The 19,532-nt window shown below is 33.3% G+C and overlaps 4 protein-coding genes across 13 annotated transcripts; 2 read left to right on the top strand and 2 right to left on the bottom strand.

The window, feature by feature from the left end:
• Positions 1-2,234: 2,234 nt before the first annotated feature.
• LOC111808626 (uncharacterized) lies at positions 2,235-6,002 on the top strand. Of its 4 annotated transcripts, XM_087129527.1 has the most exons (4): positions 2,235-2,460; positions 2,581-2,676; positions 2,896-3,051; positions 4,099-5,547. In XM_087129527.1, the coding sequence occupies exons 1-4, from the start codon at positions 2,398-2,400 to the stop codon at positions 4,147-4,149; spliced, it is 366 nt and encodes a 121-aa protein (XP_086985653.1). In that variant the 5' UTR covers positions 2,235-2,397; the 3' UTR covers positions 4,150-5,547. The 4 variants fall into 4 exon arrangements, with proteins under 4 accessions (XP_086985653.1, XP_086985652.1, XP_086985651.1 ...); XM_087129526.1 differs by lacking the exon at positions 4,099-5,547 and adding an exon at positions 5,574-6,002 and having other exon boundaries at positions 2,235-2,676; XM_087129525.1 differs by lacking the exon at positions 4,099-5,547 and adding an exon at positions 5,557-6,002 and having other exon boundaries at positions 2,235-2,676.
• Positions 6,003-6,905: 903 nt separating this feature from the next.
• Positions 6,906-7,933, bottom strand: LOC111809113 (zinc finger protein ZAT9). The gene has a single exon (XM_023695465.2). The coding sequence runs from the start codon at positions 7,808-7,810 to the stop codon at positions 7,052-7,054; it is 759 nt and encodes a 252-aa protein (XP_023551233.2). The 5' UTR covers positions 7,811-7,933; the 3' UTR covers positions 6,906-7,051.
• A 1,625-nt stretch (positions 7,934-9,558) lies between these two features.
• On the top strand, positions 9,559-14,515 carry LOC111808858 (polyadenylate-binding protein RBP47B'). Of its 7 annotated transcripts, none has more exons than XR_002817137.2 (10): positions 9,559-9,703; positions 9,804-10,043; positions 10,757-11,240; positions 11,846-11,919; positions 11,990-12,120; positions 12,357-12,453; positions 13,361-13,516; positions 13,790-13,890; positions 14,005-14,175; positions 14,300-14,515. XR_002817137.2 is itself a non-coding variant. In XM_023695068.2 (9 exons), the coding sequence occupies exons 2-9, from the start codon at positions 9,909-9,911 to the stop codon at positions 14,093-14,095; spliced, it is 1,251 nt and encodes a 416-aa protein (XP_023550836.1). In that variant the 5' UTR covers positions 9,559-9,703; positions 9,804-9,908; the 3' UTR covers positions 14,096-14,515. The 7 variants fall into 7 exon arrangements, 5 of the variants coding, with proteins under 5 accessions (XP_023550836.1, XP_023550834.1, XP_023550835.1 ...); XR_002817138.2 differs by lacking the exon at positions 14,300-14,515 and adding an exon at positions 13,608-13,719 and having other exon boundaries at positions 14,005-14,025; XM_023695068.2 differs by having other exon boundaries at positions 10,757-11,234; positions 11,858-11,919; positions 14,005-14,515.
• A 13-nt stretch (positions 14,516-14,528) lies between these two features.
• On the bottom strand, positions 14,529-17,086 carry LOC111808860 (putative pectinesterase 68). The gene is made up of 5 exons (XM_023695070.2): positions 16,819-17,086; positions 15,661-15,850; positions 15,327-15,533; positions 14,984-15,222; positions 14,529-14,787 (listed from the first exon to the last, which is right to left on the bottom strand). Exons 1-5 carry the CDS (start codon positions 17,052-17,054, stop codon positions 14,631-14,633), a joined length of 1,029 nt encoding a protein of 342 aa, XP_023550838.2. The 5' UTR covers positions 17,055-17,086; the 3' UTR covers positions 14,529-14,630.
• Positions 17,087-19,532: the final 2,446 nt, after the last annotated feature.

Below are 19,532 nucleotides of genomic sequence, written 5' to 3'. Positions count from 1 at the left end.
TAAAATAATATTTATTTATTTATTTATTGCTTCTATTTATAAAGTATTTTATGTTAGTAATGAAATTATTTTCCTAAATTTTATATGTTACCTCTTTATAATATTATTTACAAAACTTTATAAATTATTTATTTTTAGCATCCACAAAGAGAGAGAAGATATTGTTTAGCGACCGTCAATCACTCTTGTGGGGATGTGATAACATTTGAAATAATGACGACAATGAGTTGATCAAAACGACATGAGTCTAATCAATCACAAGTTCAAAGGAGCCCACAAGAAGCCAACTTGGGCCGGCCCATTATCGCCTTGATCAGTTCTTTTATTTATTTATTTATTTATTTATGTTAATTACGTGTTTTTCTCAAACAAATTAAATTTTTGTATGATTTTATTAAAATCTTTAAAAAAAAATTATTAATATTAATAAATAAACAAACTCAAAACCCTAAATTTAATGTATATTATTAATAAATGAAAGTTAAAATTAAAATTCAAAATATATTATTATTTTATTAATAAATTATTATAATGATATAAGATTTATAAATATATTATTTAATATAATTCACTCCAGCGTATACAATATTTAATTTTTGAAACATTTAAGTTTATATAATTTTATTTAAATCATTTATTTTAAGATAATTATTAAGAATTTATGAGAAAATAAAGTAAAAAAACTTAAAATTTAAGATACTTGAATGAAAATTAAATTAAAACTTAATTATTTAAAATTATTATAATAATATAAAATAACTAACCCTATTAATTATCTAAAATTAAATAATGTAGTAAAATTGTTTATTTATATAAAATTAATATTTACCCTACAATATCAAAAATTAAATTAAAACTTAATTATTTAAAATTATTATAACAATATAAAATAACTAATCCTAGTTAATTATCTAAAATTAAATAATATAGTAAAATTGTTTATTTATAAATTTCGATAATATTTACCTTATAATATCAGATATTTGATTTATAAATATTATTTTTTAAATATTATTTTACCATATATTTTTTTATCATGGATTATAAACAAAAATTTGAATCAAAACAACATAACTGACTTATAATGAAGATTGAGACCATTACATTGTTACATGTCATTACCTTAATTTTTCCTCGTCCAAATTTTATCCAAAATTCTAATAAATTTAGATTTATTTTATTATTATTATTATTATTATTATTGTAATTTAACTTAAATTTAAAGATTTATTAGAAATATTTTAAGACTAAATTTATATTTTAAAGCATTTTTGTTTTGATTGATTTCTGGCTAGAAGCTAATCCCGCCCTGTTAATGATCCTTCACCATCGCCCTTGGTTCCGCTTCTGAATCGTCGTCGTCTTCACTTCATGCTCTGATGACTGCTTCAACTTGCAACAGCAGCATCTCTTCTTCATTACATTGCTTGATTCTGTCAGATCCGCCATAAAAAACGACGACTGTAAGCGTTTCTTTAGTTACCTAATCTTCCAAAATTTCCGAGTTCACTTTGATTCTTTCTCACGATTCTTCAATACCAGGTCTCTCTCTCCCTCTCTCTTTCTCTCGTAGTGTATTTACTTTGTTTGTATGTATGTTTATGCGTTTTAGATTTAGTTTCACTTTCTGGTTTGATTTTGGTTTCTTCCTTGCATATTCGAAGAAAGTAGATTAAGATTGTGGAGTTTTGAAGCTCTCGCGTAGTGTTTCATTTTCTCCAACTATTTTTCAGCGATTGAAAATTGATTCAAATATTGATTTGAAAGTTAGAATTTATATCGCTACATGGAGGAGATTGAAGGAGAAGGTGCTTGACTTTCTAATTTTGTATGATCAAAACGTGCGAATACTTTGGTAGATTATGTAGAACAGGATTATAGCAACGCTAGAAGATATAACTATCAAATGACAGCAAAGGATTAGAAAAAATATAGCACCTGAAAATCCAAGTTATTTAGAGATGGAGAAAGATTTTAGGGTTTAAATTCCCTTTCAAGCGAGGGAGAGAGAGAGGGAAGAACAGAGGCTAATAACTTTTCTTAATTCTATTAAATTCATCGTGCGGAAATATTCTCTGTCCTTTTTCTTTTACCTTTTTCTTCCGGAGGACGACGGACGTCGGGAATCTTAGTTCATTTAAGCGCGGCGGCGAGGAGCTGAAACAGAGGGGAGGAAATTAACAAAGACTCCAAAATCGAACCGCGTCAATTCTTATCGGAGTTCCATCGTTTACTAGAAATAGAGCTCAACGAGCTCCTGGCGGCGGCGGCGGCGGCACCACATCGTACTGTAAGGATAGAATGCTATTGTAATTAGCACAAATGTCCTCGGAAAAATAAGGGGAAAAGGAAAGAAAATGAATCGGGGAAAAATTGGAAATAATAACGATAGGAGCAATGGAAGATGCGGAGGTAACTGGAGGATTGATGGCGGTGCAGTTCATATACGCCGGAAACTCGGTATTGCTGCGTTATTTGATGTCGTTAGGGCTCAATCCGTTTACCGTCGTCATTGTTATTGCCTCTGCAACTTTTCTCTTTCTCTGTCCTCTTCTCCGGCTTTATATCTTTTTCTCGCAGATGAATTTGATGAACGATGTGCATACCGAGGAGCATTTGGCTCAAGAAATTGAGTTTCATGTTGCTGCTTCAGCTTGTTCTGATCTCCTTTCGCAGGTACGCAGAATTATCTAGTTTTTGATTCCATTCTCATTTTCGAGTCTTTAATTACATAATTTTTTTTTTTTTTTTTTTTTTTTTTGAATATTTGTTCTTATACCATTTTTTAAGATGAAACAGTTCGAACAGAATTAATCAACTCAGTTAAAAAGATCTTGTCATTAGGATAACTTTGTAGACTGTTTCAGAATCTTTTGTGCACTAAAATTCATATAGAGGAATAGTGATTGGCATAAGCTTGAGGTTCAACGGATGGGCACGAAGAAAAGAGGGCCAGTTTTGGTGTCAATTTTCAGGCCATTGGAATGGAACAGTTTTCTCCGTCATTCTCTCTGTCTCCACCTTAGGGAACACTATTATTTCCATTTGAAGGTACGTTAGACAGCAACTCTTCTTCTAATCATTCTCACTCTGTTGATCTGCTGCTCTGTTTTCCTTTGGTTGAGTGTTCTTTTAATTTTACTTTAACAACAAAACCAATCTATGGAGATATTTTTTAAACGACATTTGAAAACAATAATCAAAAGGTAAGCTGCCGACTGAGTTTAATTCACTCTGTTGATCTGCTGCTCTGTTTTCCTTTGGTTGAGTGTTCTTTTAATTTTACTTTAACAACAAAACCAATCTATGGGGATATTTTTTAAACGACATTTGAAAACAATAATCAAAAGGTAAGCTGCCGACTGAGTTTAATTCACTCTGTTGATCTGCTGCTCTGTTTTCCTTTGGTTGAGTGTTCTTTTAATTTTACTTTAACAACAAAACCAATCTATGGGGATATTTTTTAAACGACATTTGAAAACAATAATCAAAAGGTAAGCTGCCGACTGAGTTTAATTCTGGTTAGAGGGGGTTGAGTTCAAATAAATGAAAATTTTTTTAAATTGGATTGGTTCATAAGTTTTTCTAATAAATGAAAAGTTTATAACCCGAACAACTTGATAAATCCAATCCAAAAAGTTTATGTTCGAGTTGGGCTCATGGTTTAATAGGGTTGTTTGGGTTGAAAATTTTACCACCTGAATAGTTGAGTTGAGTTTGGGTCTAAAAAGATGTCCCAACTCAACCGATAGATACTCCAAATTCTAACATCCAATCTTACTGATTTGTTCTTGATATTGTGTGGGCTCTACTTTGTGGTTTGGGGAAAAAGGAAAAGAAGGTTACGGTGATGGGAGTGGCTATGAAAGTGATGAGTTTGGTGTTGGGAAACCTTTACTCTCTTGAACTTTGAAAGCGACTGTATAAGTCACTTGCCATTTCTTTCCATCTTGGGAGGGAAAAACTAAAGATAAAGATTGCTTGAGAGGGAAAAACAAGAAATTTTGAACTTTGATCCAGCTCCCTTTCTTTTGGTTTTTGATACCCATTTGAGCTTAAGCACCATTAATAAATTGTTTGACAAGGCTTAGATTTTAGTGTTTTAGGCGTGGGGACACTACTTTGATTGCAATCCAAGAATTTCATTAGTACCAAAGTTTGTTGCAATTGATTTCTTCTTCAAAATCAACCTTATACGGAAAAAGATAGAGCTTCAAAACAAAGACTCCTAAGGTATCGAAAAGATGGTGCCTTTATTTATTACTTTTCCTTTGTTTTTGTGAATCTTTTGAAGGAGAGATTCTTTTTCTTGCTTTTTGGGAAGAATATTATTTTTCATTTGGTAATGCCTTTTCTTAGTCTTGTTGGCTTGTAACTTGCGTCTTTTCTTAGTCTTGATTTGGAGTCTAATTTCTATTTTCAAACCATCATGTTTAACTATTTCAATTTTGAGTTTTATTTGTATTATTTTTTTTAAAATTATTACCACTTTACACTTAAGTTCATAGCAGAATCGAAGTCAAATGAAAAGCAACAAGGTCATAGCATAGAAAGTTTTAACCCTATGACAGAGAAGAAATTGGAAAGAAAAATAGAGTTGTATCTAGAAGTGGTTCTTTGGATCATGTTGGTTACACCTACAACTGAAATGCTTGGTTTTGTTGGCTTATTTATTGAGTCTTGAATGTTTTGCAAATGAAAAAAAATATCCTCTTCATCTCTCGATTTTGAGTCTAGTTTCTGTTTTCAAACGGTTATGTTTTACTTTAGTTTCCCCAAAATGTCTCGTACTAATGGATATTGTGTCCCTCACTTATGTCTCAAACAATCCTCAACAATCTTCACATGAGACAAAGTACACCATATAGCCTCTCCTAAGGCCTATCTACTTCTTTGGAGCCCTTGAACAACCTTTGTTTAATCGAGGTTCGACTCCTCTCGAGCCCTTGGAGAAAATATACACTCTATGCAACACCTGACTCACTAAAACTACACTTTCCAAATATTTGTGCAATTGATTCTTTTTAAAACCCACTCAACAATTTTTATTTTATTATCTTTTTATGTTTTGAATTGAACTAAAGTGAAAGAAAAAAAGAATGGAATTTGAGCAATCCAATTAAGTTTGAATAATGGTGGGAAAAGGTGGATTCCTTGGAATTTCCCCCCCTTTTCTATACTTTTTTGTGTGATATTTGATTCACTTCCCCATCTTTTCAATGGATTGTTTCTTTTGTAGTTTTGCTTTAAAGTTTAACATCTTCTTTTCATAACGTTTGTAGTGAAGTTTCCATAAAAGAAAAGAAAAAAAAAAAACACAACTAAGATTTATAATGTAAAGTTTAACAATTGAGGTTAGGAGTCAAAGTATCGATCTTTGTGATAATAATTAGTGTCTTATTCATTGAGTTATAGATTAACGGAAGCGTGAAAAAAAAAAAAGATTCATAAAGTTCATAATTTAGCTCGAGATGGGTTCAACAAATAAATTAAACATATGATTGTTATATTAAACTTAATGTAGACATATTATTATTGTATTGAGTATTAATTTAGGTAATGACATGGTTTAGTTGTAAGATGGTGATGGTATGGTGCACGTGATGAAATGCGTAAATAGTAGATGTTCATTTAACCCGCATGGTTAGGGCTCCCTGAGAACCTGCCCCGAATAGGAGGAGAATCTCTTTTAAATGAGGATGGGGACGGAGATTACATTTTTCGTCTCCGTCCCCAATCTCAACCTCGCCCCAATTTTGTCTCTGCCCGACCTATCCCATCGACATCTCTAGTAAATGGGTGTTAAAAGATTGCATAGTATATTGGGCCTAGTCTGAATTGTGGGGCCTCATGTTGGTGGAAAAGCCCACCTGCTCAACTTTTATGGATCTGAGCTCTCCCCATCACCAAACATTGTTTTTATTATTATTATTATTATTATTATTATTATTATTATTATTATTATTATTATTTAAAAAATCAATTATTTATTATTGAGGTGACTTTTTAAGACCATGCAAAAAGCTCTTTGTGCTAGTCTCTATTTGATTTTTTTTTTTTTTGGTGAAAAAATTAACTATATTCCTAAATTTTGGCTGTATGGATTAAAATTTTAAATTAACAATTGTATTAATTTAAAATTTAAACTTTAATTGATAATTCTTATTTGGATGGGTTGTTTATTTTAAGTTAAATAATACGAGATGCTACTTAACTTTTATAATTTATTTTAATTATATCTCTTAATTTAAAAAATAAATAAATTTATTCGAAAAGATACCTCATGAAATTGTTTTAAATTTTTTCTTAATATAACGAATTAAAATTAACGTGACAACGCATGTATAAAAAATAAAATACTTATCAATTTTTGCACTTTAGCTCACACAATAATTTACTTGAAATTTAACATTTATTTTATAAAAAATTTAGGAGTTGAGTTCAAAATTTATTTTTATCACAATACCCTAAAATCAATAATAATTTGGTAATATATAAATTTTCTTATCTATTCATTATAATTCATATATGTATGTTGTGGCATAAATTCAAATTATATACACGGAATTAGTTGAGACTTCTTTCTCGAATTTGTGTATCACGAAAGATCTTTACAAGTGGCATTGTCTTTTTTCGCTCACGCAATATTGTTGAGTCGGACTTTCACTCGTTGTCTAAGATTCCTCACTGTTGCTCTTGATAGGAGTCGGGGCTGTGTCTCAAATCCGATACCAATGTTTCACTCATTTCTCTTAAAAAGCACTAATCTCTCTTTACTCGCAATACTTTTCCACTCAACTTTCCTAATCATCTTCTTCGTCTTCTCGAAGTAAACACATTTCTACGGTCAAAACAAACATAAAGAAGAAAAGAAAGACCCATAATTAATTAACCCATTGGACCAATTCTTTCACTAAACCTTCGTCTTCTTCCATTTACTAGAAAAAACAAGAAACCCACAAAAGAAACTGAATTGTTTTCTTGTTTGAACGATCAAAACCCATCAAAATCAGGCCATTCAACTAATTAATAACAATCATTAACAAATTCCTCAAGCATCCGAAACTACACTGTAATCATCTTCTTCAATCGGCGCCGGTAAGTTCAGATCTATCAGACTAATTTCAAGCTTCAAAGAAACAGAGGCATTTACACTAACAGCAGCGTTTTCAGAGCTCAAAACATGGGATCTCTTATGGCCGCCAAGGGCTTGTCCTGATCCAAATAGCTTAAAACAAAATGGGCATTTGAAGACTCTTCTAGTTCCCCCATTTTTTAACTCTTCGTGTTCTTCCTGTTCTTCGTCGAGCTCTGTTTCTAATTGGCAGATTTTTTCATGGCTAAACAGAGCTCTGTAAGATCGGAACAATTTCGTGCACTTTCCACACTTTTTCTTCCTTTTAATTCCCTTCAATGATTTCGTTTCTGGTTTCATCCATCGATCGCGTGAGAGCATCATCAGAGACATGGCGAGGTCTTCCTCCGGCGAAGTATCAGAAACAGAGCTGCTTGGTTCCAACGGCGGTTTCCGGTACTTTTTGGATCTTTTCCGAGATGGGTTTGTGGATTCCGTTTCGCTCTCTGTTTCTTGAAGGAGAATGTTGAAAATTCTCTTGGGATCTTCTCGAAATTCGTCGTCGTCAGCGGAGTAGGAGGAGAAGGAAGAGGGAACGCCGCCGTGGGTCTCTGGAGGAGTGGGCGGAGGGAGTGGTGGCGCCATGGTGGCAGTGAGATGGGCCTTCATGTGGGCGGCGTAGGCTCTGCCATTGGCGAAGGATTTGAAACAGAGCTTGCAAATGTGGGACTCCATTACCGAAATGAAATCAAAGCTTTTTTTTCTTGGTTTTTGGTGGAATGGAAAGTACAGAAGGGATTGGGAACTTAAAAGGAGTAGATGACAAGCATTCCTCCACCAAAAGGAACAATAAACAGCACATCCAATAAATATTTTCTTTTTTTTTTTTTTTTTTCTAAATATTCTCTTTCCCAGTAAGAAAAAATTAAAAAATAAAAAGCTGGTATTTCCTATTTTCAGGGTTGTTATTATTAGGTTAAATTAATAAAAATTATATCCAAATTTCAATATCACCCCTTCAAAAATAAAAATGGTTACCACTTAAATTGTTAATTTAGGTTTAGATGTGTTCGAATCAGTAGGCTAATCCAAACTATAAAGTTTGGGTTGGGTTTGACACGATATGTATCACTCAAAAGTATGAATAGATCTGAAAATATTATTACTCAATAAATAATAGAATAAAAGTTCAATCTTCATTGATATTCAGAATGTTTAGGATACAACAAACCAACTAATACCTAATATTAACTGATTACTAAAATGTGAGATATATTCTATAATTAATATACTCTCTAAAATAAGTTGCACTAAATTTTGACACGGTTTGATTGAATTTTTCAAATTCGTTTTATGGGTTGACATTTCTTTTTTGTTGGGTTAATCCGATCAATACTAAAAATAGGGTTACAACTCAATTCTACCCTACTTTTAAAATTATTATGAAAATTAAAAATATTTTAAGTTTATAGTGATGAATTGTGACTGGTAAAAATTTGATATTTGAATTTTATGAGATTTAGTTATTAATGTAATATAGACGGGTGGAGTAATTTTAAATGGATTTAATTAATAATAATAAAAAGGCAAATTTGGTTCGAAAACGACAAGAGGTTTAAGAAAGTTAGAGGCGTGAATGGGAAAGTAGGGACAAGCAACACGCAAACCTTGCCGGTCGGAGTAATTAAAGTCCTTTTTATTTTCTGATCCCTCTATTTTTTACAAATTCCACAATTTTCCATTTCCATTGCTATTATTACAAATATTCTACTTTTGGGGGCTCATAAGTAAATTAATTAATTATTTTATTTTTCAAATCACCAATATTTATCCGCTTTACCCTATCATGAGTACCACAATGATGTTCCTAGACAACCTTGATTATGTAACATGTTTTTTTTTTTTTTTTTTTTTTTTTAACAAATTAATTATTTTTTTGGTTGATATTTAATTTTAAAAATATATAATATGAAAAATTAATACAACGATTATTTAGACTTATCTGAAAAAATTTAATAATCAAATAAACACAATTATTTTAACCCATTAAAGTACAATTTTTTAATTTTAAGTCAAATTAAAAAAAATTAATAATTAATAAATTAACCCTAAATTTTCATAGCTCTGGTAATTTTGCTTTTAATTTTTAAGTTATATTCTAATAAAAATTATATTATTTACTTATAAATTCATGATTTTTTTTCTTTAATTAATCAACGTAAAACTACACCTTCTAATAATACTCAATTTACACGATGATATAACGAGTAAAATAATTAAATAAGTAATTTATGAGTTGAGTTTTATTTTTATTTTTTAGGCTCAAGGACCAATTAAAAACCTGTTTTAAATATCGAGATCATAGTGAGAAATAAAATTTAAATATGGATAATTAAATGTATCAATTTTAAAATTTTAAGGATCAAATAGAAACCGAAGTTTAACGTACTAAAAAAAATGTCAATTTTAAAATATTACGGGTTAAATATAAAGTGATATTTGCGAATTTAAAACATGAAGAAAAAATAGGGTAAATAATTGCCATTAACTGTACTCCGGAGTTCAATCGAAGGTCCGAGGCGAAAACGGAACCCTAGAGGTGGCTGGTGACGTGACGAGAATCCGCAGGTTTTTTCTTGTAATCTTCAAATATCTTCACTTGATTATGTTTCTATTGTGATTTTTAAGCTTTGCGCCAAAATCTTTGGAGTCACCGATTAATTTGCAGAGACGGCGACGTCGGAGCATCATACACTGTAGAAACCATATTACGAGGTACACGAGAACACCAGAAAGTTGAACGAAAGTAAAAGATAATGTGTCAATAGATACGATGGCGACTCTGGCAAGTCAACCAACGCACCATCAACCAACTTCGGTGGAGGAAGTTAGAACACTTTGGATTGGGGATTTGCAGTACTGGGTCGATGAGTCTTACCTTAGTTCTTGCTTCGCTCACACTGGCGAGGTTCGTTTGTTTTTTTTTTTTTTCCTTCAAAATTTTAGGCACTTTTGTGTTTAATGATGTTGCTTTTAATCATAGACCCATTAGGACTTCAGTAGTTTCTCAATCTAGATGTGTATATGGATTTTTGAGGATTTGTTCGTTAATTTATAGCGTATGCGATTATTATCTAGGTCTGAAAGTAGGAAAAATGATTCAATCTGGTTGCCTCTTCGTAGCCATTGGATGTGGATTCAAAATTCCGCATGTCCCTAGTAACAACTAGATATATGTCTGAGATACTTTTGCAGTTCAATGTGAAGCTGCCCATGACATTTTGGCGGCCATCTCGATTAAGCTCTCCTGAAATTGAGTTGTTTTCTTCTGGTCTTTGGAAGTGAATTGGCGTGATCAAATTAGAATGTGTTTGTATTTTGGTCTATTGCTACGAGAGCTGAGCTGTAGGGAAAGCCTCTCTTATGACCTTTCATGCCACTGAATGGGGATGAGTTTGATGTTTAATGTTAAAGAGAGCCGTGGTAGCGAAACGTCATTGTGTAAAATTATAGTTATTTTCTAGTAGTTGTTATGTTTCAACGGCCAGTACAAATATACTTTTGATGCCTGGTAGTTGTTGTTTGTGTTATTGTATTTGAATAAGAGCTTATAACTTTAAGCCGCTTGAGAAAAGAGAGTGTTCTGTTATTTGTGAACTATTCTATTTTTTTTTAATGCAGGTAATATCAATTAAAATTATTCGCAATAAGATCACAGGGCAGCCTGAGGGTTATGGGTTTGTGGAGTTTGTGTCTCATGCAGCAGCAGAAAGAATTCTGCAGACGTACAATGGGACTCAGATGCCTGGAACTGAGCAAACTTTCAGGTTGAATTGGGCCTCTTTTGGAATTGGAGAAAGGCGTCCTGACGCTGGCCCTGAGCACTCTATTTTCGTGGGGGATTTGGCTCCTGATGTTACAGACTATCTGTTGCAAGAGACCTTTAGAGCTCAATATCCATCTGTTAGGGGTGCTAAAGTTGTGACTGATCCAAACACAGGACGTTCAAAGGGATATGGTTTTGTAAAATTTGCTGATGAAAATGAAAGGAATCGAGCTATGTCTGAAATGAATGGTGTTTATTGCTCAACCCGACCTATGCGTATTAGTGCAGCAACACCCAAAAAGACCATTGGTGTTCAGCAGCAATATACTCCAGGTAAAGGTAATGAGTATGTGTTGTACTGTCTTTCCTTTTCTTCATTTTATCACTTCTCACGTTTTCTAATCTTTTTGTTCCATATGGAGCGGGTACTATCTTTTCTACTTTTCATCCAACTTTCCGGTCTTCCTAGGTTTTCTATTTGTATGAACTGGTCTGGTTCCTATCTGTACGAGGAGTCATAGATATGAAGCTATTTGGCTTAAAAAGTTGAATTTCACCTTTTTCACTGAAAGTTCTCTTTTGGATACTGCTAAGCATTTTTGCATCAACGAACCTAGAGCTAGGAGTTCAATAGGCACAAATGGACCATTCTGAAATTTTAGCAGATATTAGCTGAATTAGTGTTCTTGGATCTATGATGAAAACTTGTCAAGTTGATTGTTCCGTATGTATAATGTCTATGCCAAAATACAATTTATCTCTATGATTTTCTTGGATAAAAATGTTAATCAATGTCGAACTTGATGGGAGATGTCATCTGTCAGTCACGAATGAAATTTATTCATTGTTATTATTATTTTTTCCTTCACCTAAAGAGAGAATCTTAGGAGGGGATGGTACTGCTATTTTTAAACTCGTACTTACCAATGTGCCTCGTGGCTCAGCAATGTACCCAGTTCCAGCTTACACTACACCCGTGCCTGTGCTTCCAGCAGATTACGATGCAAATAACACAACTGTAAGTGAAGTGACAGTGTTATTTTCTCTGGTTTCTGTGCTTATCTCTTACTACATTGATCTTTATGCAGATATTTGTTGGTAACTTGGATCCTAATATTACAGAGGAGGAGTTGAAGCAAACTTTTTTGCAGTTTGGTGAGACTACTTATGTGAAAATTCCTGCCGGGAGAGGCTGTGGTTTTGTACAGTTTGGGACGAGGTATGTTTAGCATGAATAATTTTATTGATGCAAGTTGATTAAATTTCATCTTTTCTTGCTCCTGTTCCTATGCCTCGAAAGAAGGCCATGCATAAAAATAATAGTCAGTGGAAGAAAAAAATTATTGTGGAATAGGGAGAAAGCTTTTGTGTACGTACAATTTTCAAAGATATGTTATCAACTTCTTATTTCACCATGAACATTTGGACTTGGATTAAGTACGTGTGTCCATGCAGGGCTTCAGCTGAAGAAGCCATCCAAAAGATGCAAGGAAAGATAATTGGTCAACAAGTGGTTCGTACTTCCTGGGGTAGAAATCCAGCTGCCAAGCAGGTAATTGACCTTCTATTGCAGTACAGAACAAGTATTTACTTGATTTACTAAAATTCTTTTACTCTGTGGATGTGATGTATAATTATGCGGTTTATAATTTAATGCTTGGGTTCACAATAAATTTGTGTATAAAACATTAGGCGTATTGTCTTTTATTTATTTATTTTTATTTTTGATAAGAAACGAGAATGAATTAAAGAAAAATGATACAACCTAGGTGGCCCAGTCGTGAGAATCCCCTCCCAAAAGAAGCTATGAGTAGGCTTTTCAATTGTTAACAATGGTAGAAATGTTGTATTTACAGAAGAATTTTCTGTGACTAAAGCCTCACCAAGAAACAAGGAGCTGTACATTTCTAAAAAAATAAAAAGAAGACTACTTATCTTCAAAAGTTATTTGGTTCCTTTCAAACCATATGTGCTAAAACAATGCCTGGATTGCAAATCTTCATAAAATATCAGCATGTTTGGACAGCAGTCTTTTATTTAGCCTGTGAATTTGAAATTCATCTATATGAAGAAGGCTTGCATTTCATCATATTTAATAATTTTCTTTTTCTTTTTCTTTTTCTTTTGTTGTGAACATTAAAACAGAATGGTATGAAAATAGGATCTAAAGAAAATGTATGGAAACGAGGTATACCCTAAGAAAAGTATAACAGAAAATCATCTAAATACTCTGTATCAGACACAATCATTATCTTAATTATAATATATTGTTTTCAAATATTTTATCTCGGCAGGACTTTGGTACAAAAGGAAAGTGCTTTGAATTTTCTTTTTTGTGCACTCCTTGATAAAATGGGTTATGCGCGTTATCTTTCTGTTAGCAGCTCTGTGTACTGCTCATAGTGAACTAGAGTTCACTCTGTTAAGTAAACTTTGATGAAATGGTGATGAATTTTTAGGACTTGGCTACTTGGGGTCAGCAAGTTGATCCGAACCAGTGGAGCGCCTACTATGGGTATGGAGGAGCTTATGATGCTTATGGATATGGAGTTGTACAAGATCCATCTTTATATGCTTATGGTGCATATTCGGGTTATGCCTCGTATCCTCAACAGGTAAGTTTCATTTTCTTTACACGACAAGAGCTGTATATACTTCCGTGGTAGGTAATGGGCAGTGTGATTGTTATAATCTATTTGTTTGCAGCCATTTTCAATTGGAGTCTATTGGGTGAATTCTAATTGAACTTTCTGGATGCTAAGGCTTAGAATCAGAATAAAATGAGTGGGAATCAAGAGCAATATATGTATAGATAAAGGTTGATATATTCAGAAAATTCATTGCCTGTTCTGATCTTGGAACTATTTACATGAACTATTTTCTTTTAGGTTGATGGTGTACAAGATTTGGCCGCTGTAGCTGGTGCTGTCCCTGCTGTGGAACAGGGAGAGGAATGGAATGATACGCTGGATACACCAGATGTTGAATGGTTAGGATCTCTCTCTCTCTTTTGTCCCTATGGAGATACAATACAAGTTTGGAAATTTACAAGTCTCTATCAGCATTTGAACTTTGCATTGACATCAAGTTGTAAATTTTGCAGTTTAAACGACGCATACCTCTCGAAACACGAAAGTGCTATTTTAGGCTGGCCTTTATGGTTGACTACCTCGTCACTGGTTAGGCAAACATGAGCTTGGTGGTCCTCTGCATCTCCATTGTCGTCGGTAGTCGTAGGTCATCAGTGCACAAAGGCAGCAGGAGGAAGATTGTGGTATGTACTTTATATGCTCGACTATACTTGGGAAGGATGATATCGACATCATACTGTTGCTGTGTACTATACAACAGTAACACTGTTATTTAATTTCGTACTTCATTTTCCTCGTTCGGGATAGGTGCTTTGATGCTGTCCTCCGCCATTCGGAAATGGCGTTTTCGTATCAGGAGAGCATCTGCTTTGTTCCGTACCTTGTTTTGTATTCATATTAACTACATGTACTACCCGTTTGTCTGTTTTTTAACAGGCAACTCGAGCCGAAAACCGTTTCTCAGCTGAGATTTAGCCTAAAGTAAATGAAGTTTAAATGATGAATTAGCTATTTTTTTTAAAATTCTGGAGTACAATTTGAATAAATTAAATAATATAAATATTTGGAAATGAATTTAAATATGAAAAATACATATTATGATATATGAAGCATTGCATTGCATTGCAGAGGTGCCTGCCTACGCATCAGAGGGTGCAATCCAGTGCCTGCCATTCACAAAACTCTTCACAAGAAATGGATGGGCCTCTTCAAACTCCAATTCCTTGGCCCATGATACTCCCTTTACTTTACTTGCTCCTGGGCCCCAGCACTTGTATACTCCAAAAAATACAGTCCTGCACCACCCCAAAAGTAAGTATGAATAAACAATAAACTTTCAAAATTGCCAAATTGGGCCTGTATAGGCCCAATTTGACTGACTGGGCCCCAAGATCATAGATCGATGGGTAAGCCCAGCCCAGCCCATATTAGAGAAGAGAAGTGGTATCATGGGCCGTTAGGGCACACAATAGAGATTAGAAGAGATTTTACTTGTTTTTGTTGCTGGTGTGGTCCCAGTCATCCCATCCACCGTGGGCCACCACGTCATCAAAGTATGTATACGCGTAGACGATTCTGGAGTACTGGCCCATAGCCCGGCCCACGTATATAGGTCCAGAACCGGTCACCTTGCATCGGACGAAAGCGAACCCGGTCTTCTCGTTAGGTGAGTTTCTATCTTGGGCCGCTATGGAACCGAACCGGGTGGCGATCGAGTGCAGCTCGCAATCCTAAGGCATCAAACGGTGCCGTTTAATGATTTTGTTATAATTTTAAAAGCCTTAAAATATACATGAAATTAAAAAAAAATTAAATGGAATTAAAATTAGATTACCTTATACATGGAACGCCCGTTGCCAAAAATGAAGTCTATGGAGCCTTCGATGTAGCATTCTTTGAAGTAATGGCGGCCGGCGTCGTCACAGAGGGTGTCTTGTGCGCCGTAGAATCCACACCCGGAAAAGTAGGCCTTGTCACCGGAAATACGAAACGCCGCCGCCTGCCACCCTTGCATTCCGGGCATCGGCGCCGGTGCCGTATTCTGCCGTCACGTGAACCACATATGAAATACCCATTAAATAATTATTTCAATAAATGGTAGAAATATGTAGGACAAGTAAGTTCACGGGCAGGGAAGTGGAAAGTGTTGGTGGGGTATTTATTTTTACCTTGAAGCTGATGTTTCGGGCAGAGAAGTAATTAGCAAAAACTGTGACAGATGCTGTTCTATAAGTACGCAGCTGCTGCCCGCTGGGACCACGGTCACCTGCTCGGTCGTGCCACTCTATCACCGTCGTCTCTTTTCCCCCTCCTTCAAATGTTATGTACGGCTTCGTCGCCGGCACCACCACCTTCTCCCTGCAAATTTCCATTCCCAAAAAAAACCTTAATCAAAACGCCTTAATAATACCTATAATCCCTCAAACTTAAAAGCTTTTGAGTTTATTGTATAATTCCTAGCACGGGTCTAGCTCAATTAATCAAGACATCACCTACTGGGTTATAAAACTCGACAACATGGTCTAACTCAATTGATCAAAACATCACCTATAGAGTTATATAACTCGACGAAACGGGTTTAGCTCAATTGATCAAGACGTCTATCAAATTATATGATTTGACGACATGGGTTAGCTCAATTGATCAAGACATCGTCTAGAGTTATATAACTCGACGACCCAAGTCTAGCTCAACTGATCAAAACATCGTCTACCGAGTTATATAACTCGACGACCTGGGTCTAGCTCAATTGATCAAGACATCGCCTACCGAGTTATATAACTCAACCACATGGGTCTTGCTCAATTTTTCAAGATACCACCTATTGAGCTATATAACTCAACGACATGGGTCTAGCTCAAATTTTCAAGACATCGCCTACCGAGTTATATAACTCAACGACACGGGTCTAGATCAAATTTTCAAGACATTACCTATTGAGTTATATAACTCAACGACGTGGGTCTAGCTCAATTTTTCAAGGCATCGCCTACCGAGTTATATAACTCAACGACACGGGTCTAGCTCAATTTTTCAAGACATCACCTATTGAGTTATATAACTCGACGACACGGGTCTAGCTCAATTGATCAAGATATTGTTTCTCAAGTTAAATAAGATGACGACATAGACGTAATTATTGGATGAAGATATTGGTTATGGGGTTAGAAAGATTTGATAGGTAAAGGCGTGTGGGGAAAGTTAGTAAAAAAACAGAGGGAAGGATTTATACGTAAAGGGGAAGAAAAGAAAAGAAATGAAATGGAAAATAATGAGTGTTTTATAATGAAGTTTGGGTTTGTTGTGAAGGAAAGAAGAGGCATTACACGTAATAACCAGGGCTGATTCGGATGAGGGTGTTGACGGTATTGTAATCGGGGACTGCATCCACGGCGGCTTGGACGGAGAGGAACTCGCCGGAGATGCCGTTGACGTCCACTTTGATAAGGCGGTGGCCGGTGGGTCCGACCCAGTGGTGGCGGCGGTGCTTGGCGGCGGCTAGGAGAAAGAAAGCCGGAACGGAAATGAAGAAGAAGAAGAATGAGTTAAGGGAGAATGCCATTTTAGAGAGAGGTTTGGGGAATTTGGGAATGTTCTGCAAATCTATATATAAGGGAGATGATGGATGGAATGATTTTCGCTAATAAAATAATTAAAAATAAATAAATAATTTTATTTATTTATTTATTTATTTATTTATTTGGGTTTGCTTATAACGGTCATTTGGGTCGGGATACACTTACAACTACGGCAGTGGCATTTTGGTAATATCCGCTGTTGAGTGAGGTTGTTTTTGGGAATTTACTAGAGAGAGAGAGAGTAACGTTTTTTCCCGCGGAAGAATGTGAGAGAGTGATTAAAATTAATCCGTTTAACAATTATTTTAAGCTATATTACAAAATAAATAAATAAATAAAAATTTCCCAAATTTTGTGATTCGTGTAGAAATTCATGAAAATTTTAAATGAAAATTGGGATTTGAAATGACGGTATTCGAGTTAGCATCTTTAGGTTGTTGTTACACGGTTTCGTTGAATTAAAAAATATATCAAAATTTCATAATATATTTTAGATTAAAGTTTAATGAATTAAGGTTAAAAGTAAAATAAATAAATAATATTAACCAGAAACAAAAAAATAAATAACAGGTGATAATTTACTCTTTTTTTTTAAGGTCGAAATTCAAGTTCCCATCGTCGTGGTTATTAGATGAACACGACTCTCCATAATGGTATGATATTGTCCACTTTGAACTTCCGAAAAGGCTTCTTCTGAATGAAGATAGTATTCCTTGATTATAAACTCATGATCATTCTTTAGATTAGCGATGTTTTTATCGAACAGTGGTTTCATTTTCATTAAACGTGAAAACTTTTAATGAATAAATTTATGAGTTTTTTTTATTATATATAATAATAATATCATATGACTGTGTCTCCCAACCACTAATCTCAATTATGTTGATTGGTTTGGTTGAAAATTTTACTTTTTTTTTTTTCTAGTTCACATTTCAGTATTTATAATAATTTTTTATATTATTTCAAACTTTTTAATATTCATTTTTCTAATCTTTCAAATTTTACGATAATAATTAAATATCAATAGCAGTTAGAAACGTTCATTTAACTTGAGGTCGAGACCTTATGAAAAAGGACGGTTTCCATTTATAAAAAAATATTATTGACTAAATAGAGACAGAAAGGACTAAAAACTAATTTAAAATTTATATATTACATTTAGTCTCTGAACTTTTAGTAATATAATATATTACATTTTTACTTTTAAAATATGAATTTTTTTTGTATGGTATTTCTAGATTTTACATTTTTATTCGTAACCAGTGACATTTAGTCTTTTAATTAATCGATTAAAAATAATTATAATACGATAAAAATTAATAAAATATCAGTAAAATTTAAAATATTGAATAAAAATATAAGAGATTGAAGAATTGGACTATAGAAAGTAAACTAAAAACGAGTAAACGTTTGAAACTTTGAAACGTAACGACGAAATCGAACTCATTTTCAACCTACGAGAACTAAAATTAAAAAAATTAAAAATAAAATTTTAATTAAGCTTTAAATTATATAATCATTTATTTTATTGTTATTGGTGGGATGTGTAAAAAGTAGAAATGTATTTAATTTGAAGATTGCCCATACGGAAACAGAACGGAATGTCAGAGAATAATAAAATAATTACCTTTTTATTTTTTATATTTATGGAACCCTCTAGAAGTTAACCAATTATAATATGGATGCCTCTAAATTTTTATTAAAAATTACAAATTTAGCATCAATTTATCTAAAAGGTAGAAAATGTTTTATAGTTTCATAAAATTTTCAAGTTATTAATATATTTTAAACGTTTTTGAATTAATTGATCCAATAAGAACTTTATTAAAAAAGTCGGGATCAGATATCAAATTAAAAAAGTTTGAGAACTATGAATATTGAGAAATGAAATTCAATAAATTACTAATATTTTTTTTGGACCAACCCGAAATTAGAGTATGATCTGAGCAACATGAAAAGCTTCACAACTTAATCTAACTTAGCTCTCTTTTTTCGGGTTGAGTTATCAGATTGTTCTTTTAATTATTTAAAAAATTATACTTAATTTATAATACATTTTAAATATCTATCAGTCACATCGCTAATATTGATTACAAATATTAAATTTTTTTAGAAGTATGATAAGATTGGATTGTAACACTGTTTTCGAGTTAGTCAGAACAAAAAAAATTAATTAATAAAATGAACAATTTTTTTTTTATTTTAAATAATTATAACCAAAATCAATATTAATTAATTTGCAAAACCGAGATTAATAAGTTAATAATAATAATAATAATAATAATAATATTGAAACCCATAATGCTCAAACAAACGGTTACATTATGAGTGTGACCACTAGCTCCAATCATGATATTCAATCGTGGGGCCCACTGTTTTTATTTATTTATTTTCCTTATTTTCTCCGATTACCAAGGAAAAAAAATAAAAAACATATAACGGCGGACATATTCTCCCTTCCA

The sequence above is a fragment of the Cucurbita pepo genome, chromosome 13, assembly GCF_057944985.1.
Source record: "Cucurbita pepo subsp. pepo isolate OVF chromosome 13, ASM5794498v1, whole genome shotgun sequence".
Classification (NCBI taxonomy): Eukaryota; Viridiplantae; Streptophyta; class Magnoliopsida; order Cucurbitales; family Cucurbitaceae; genus Cucurbita; species Cucurbita pepo.
This window is presented reverse-complemented; position numbering and strand designations above follow the sequence as displayed.

Coding starts and splice junctions, on each gene's coding strand:
- LOC111808626 (XM_087129524.1), top strand. CDS start 2,398: ATGGAAGATGCGGAGGTAACTGGAGGATTGATGGCGGTGCAGTTCATA. Junction 2,677..2,895: donor GTTCTGATCTCCTTTCGCAG/GTACGCAGAATT, acceptor AAATTCATATAG/AGGAATAGTGATTGGCATAA. Junction 3,052..4,098: donor ACTATTATTTCCATTTGAAG/GTACGTTAGACA, acceptor CTTAGATTTTAG/TGTTTTAGGCGTGGGGACAC.
- LOC111809113 (XM_023695465.2), bottom strand. CDS start 7,810: ATGGAGTCCCACATTTGCAAGCTCTGTTTCAAATCCTTCGCCAATGGC.
- LOC111808858 (XM_023695064.2), top strand. CDS start 9,909: ATGGCGACTCTGGCAAGTCAACCAACGCACCATCAACCAACTTCGGTG. Junction 10,044..10,756: donor GCTTCGCTCACACTGGCGAG/GTTCGTTTGTTT, acceptor TTTTTAATGCAG/GTAATATCAATTAAAATTAT. Junction 13,891..14,004: donor GATACACCAGATGTTGAATG/GTTAGGATCTCT, acceptor TAAATTTTGCAG/TTTAAACGACGCATACCTCT.
- LOC111808860 (XM_023695070.2), bottom strand. CDS start 17,054: ATGGCATTCTCCCTTAACTCATTCTTCTTCTTCTTCATTTCCGTTCCG. Junction 15,851..16,818: donor ATCAGCCCTGGTTATTACGT/GTAATGCCTCTT, acceptor GGAAATTTGCAG/GGAGAAGGTGGTGGTGCCGG. Junction 15,223..15,326: donor ACGGGCGTTCCATGTATAAG/GTAATCTAATTT, acceptor TTGATGCCTTAG/GATTGCGAGCTGCACTCGAT.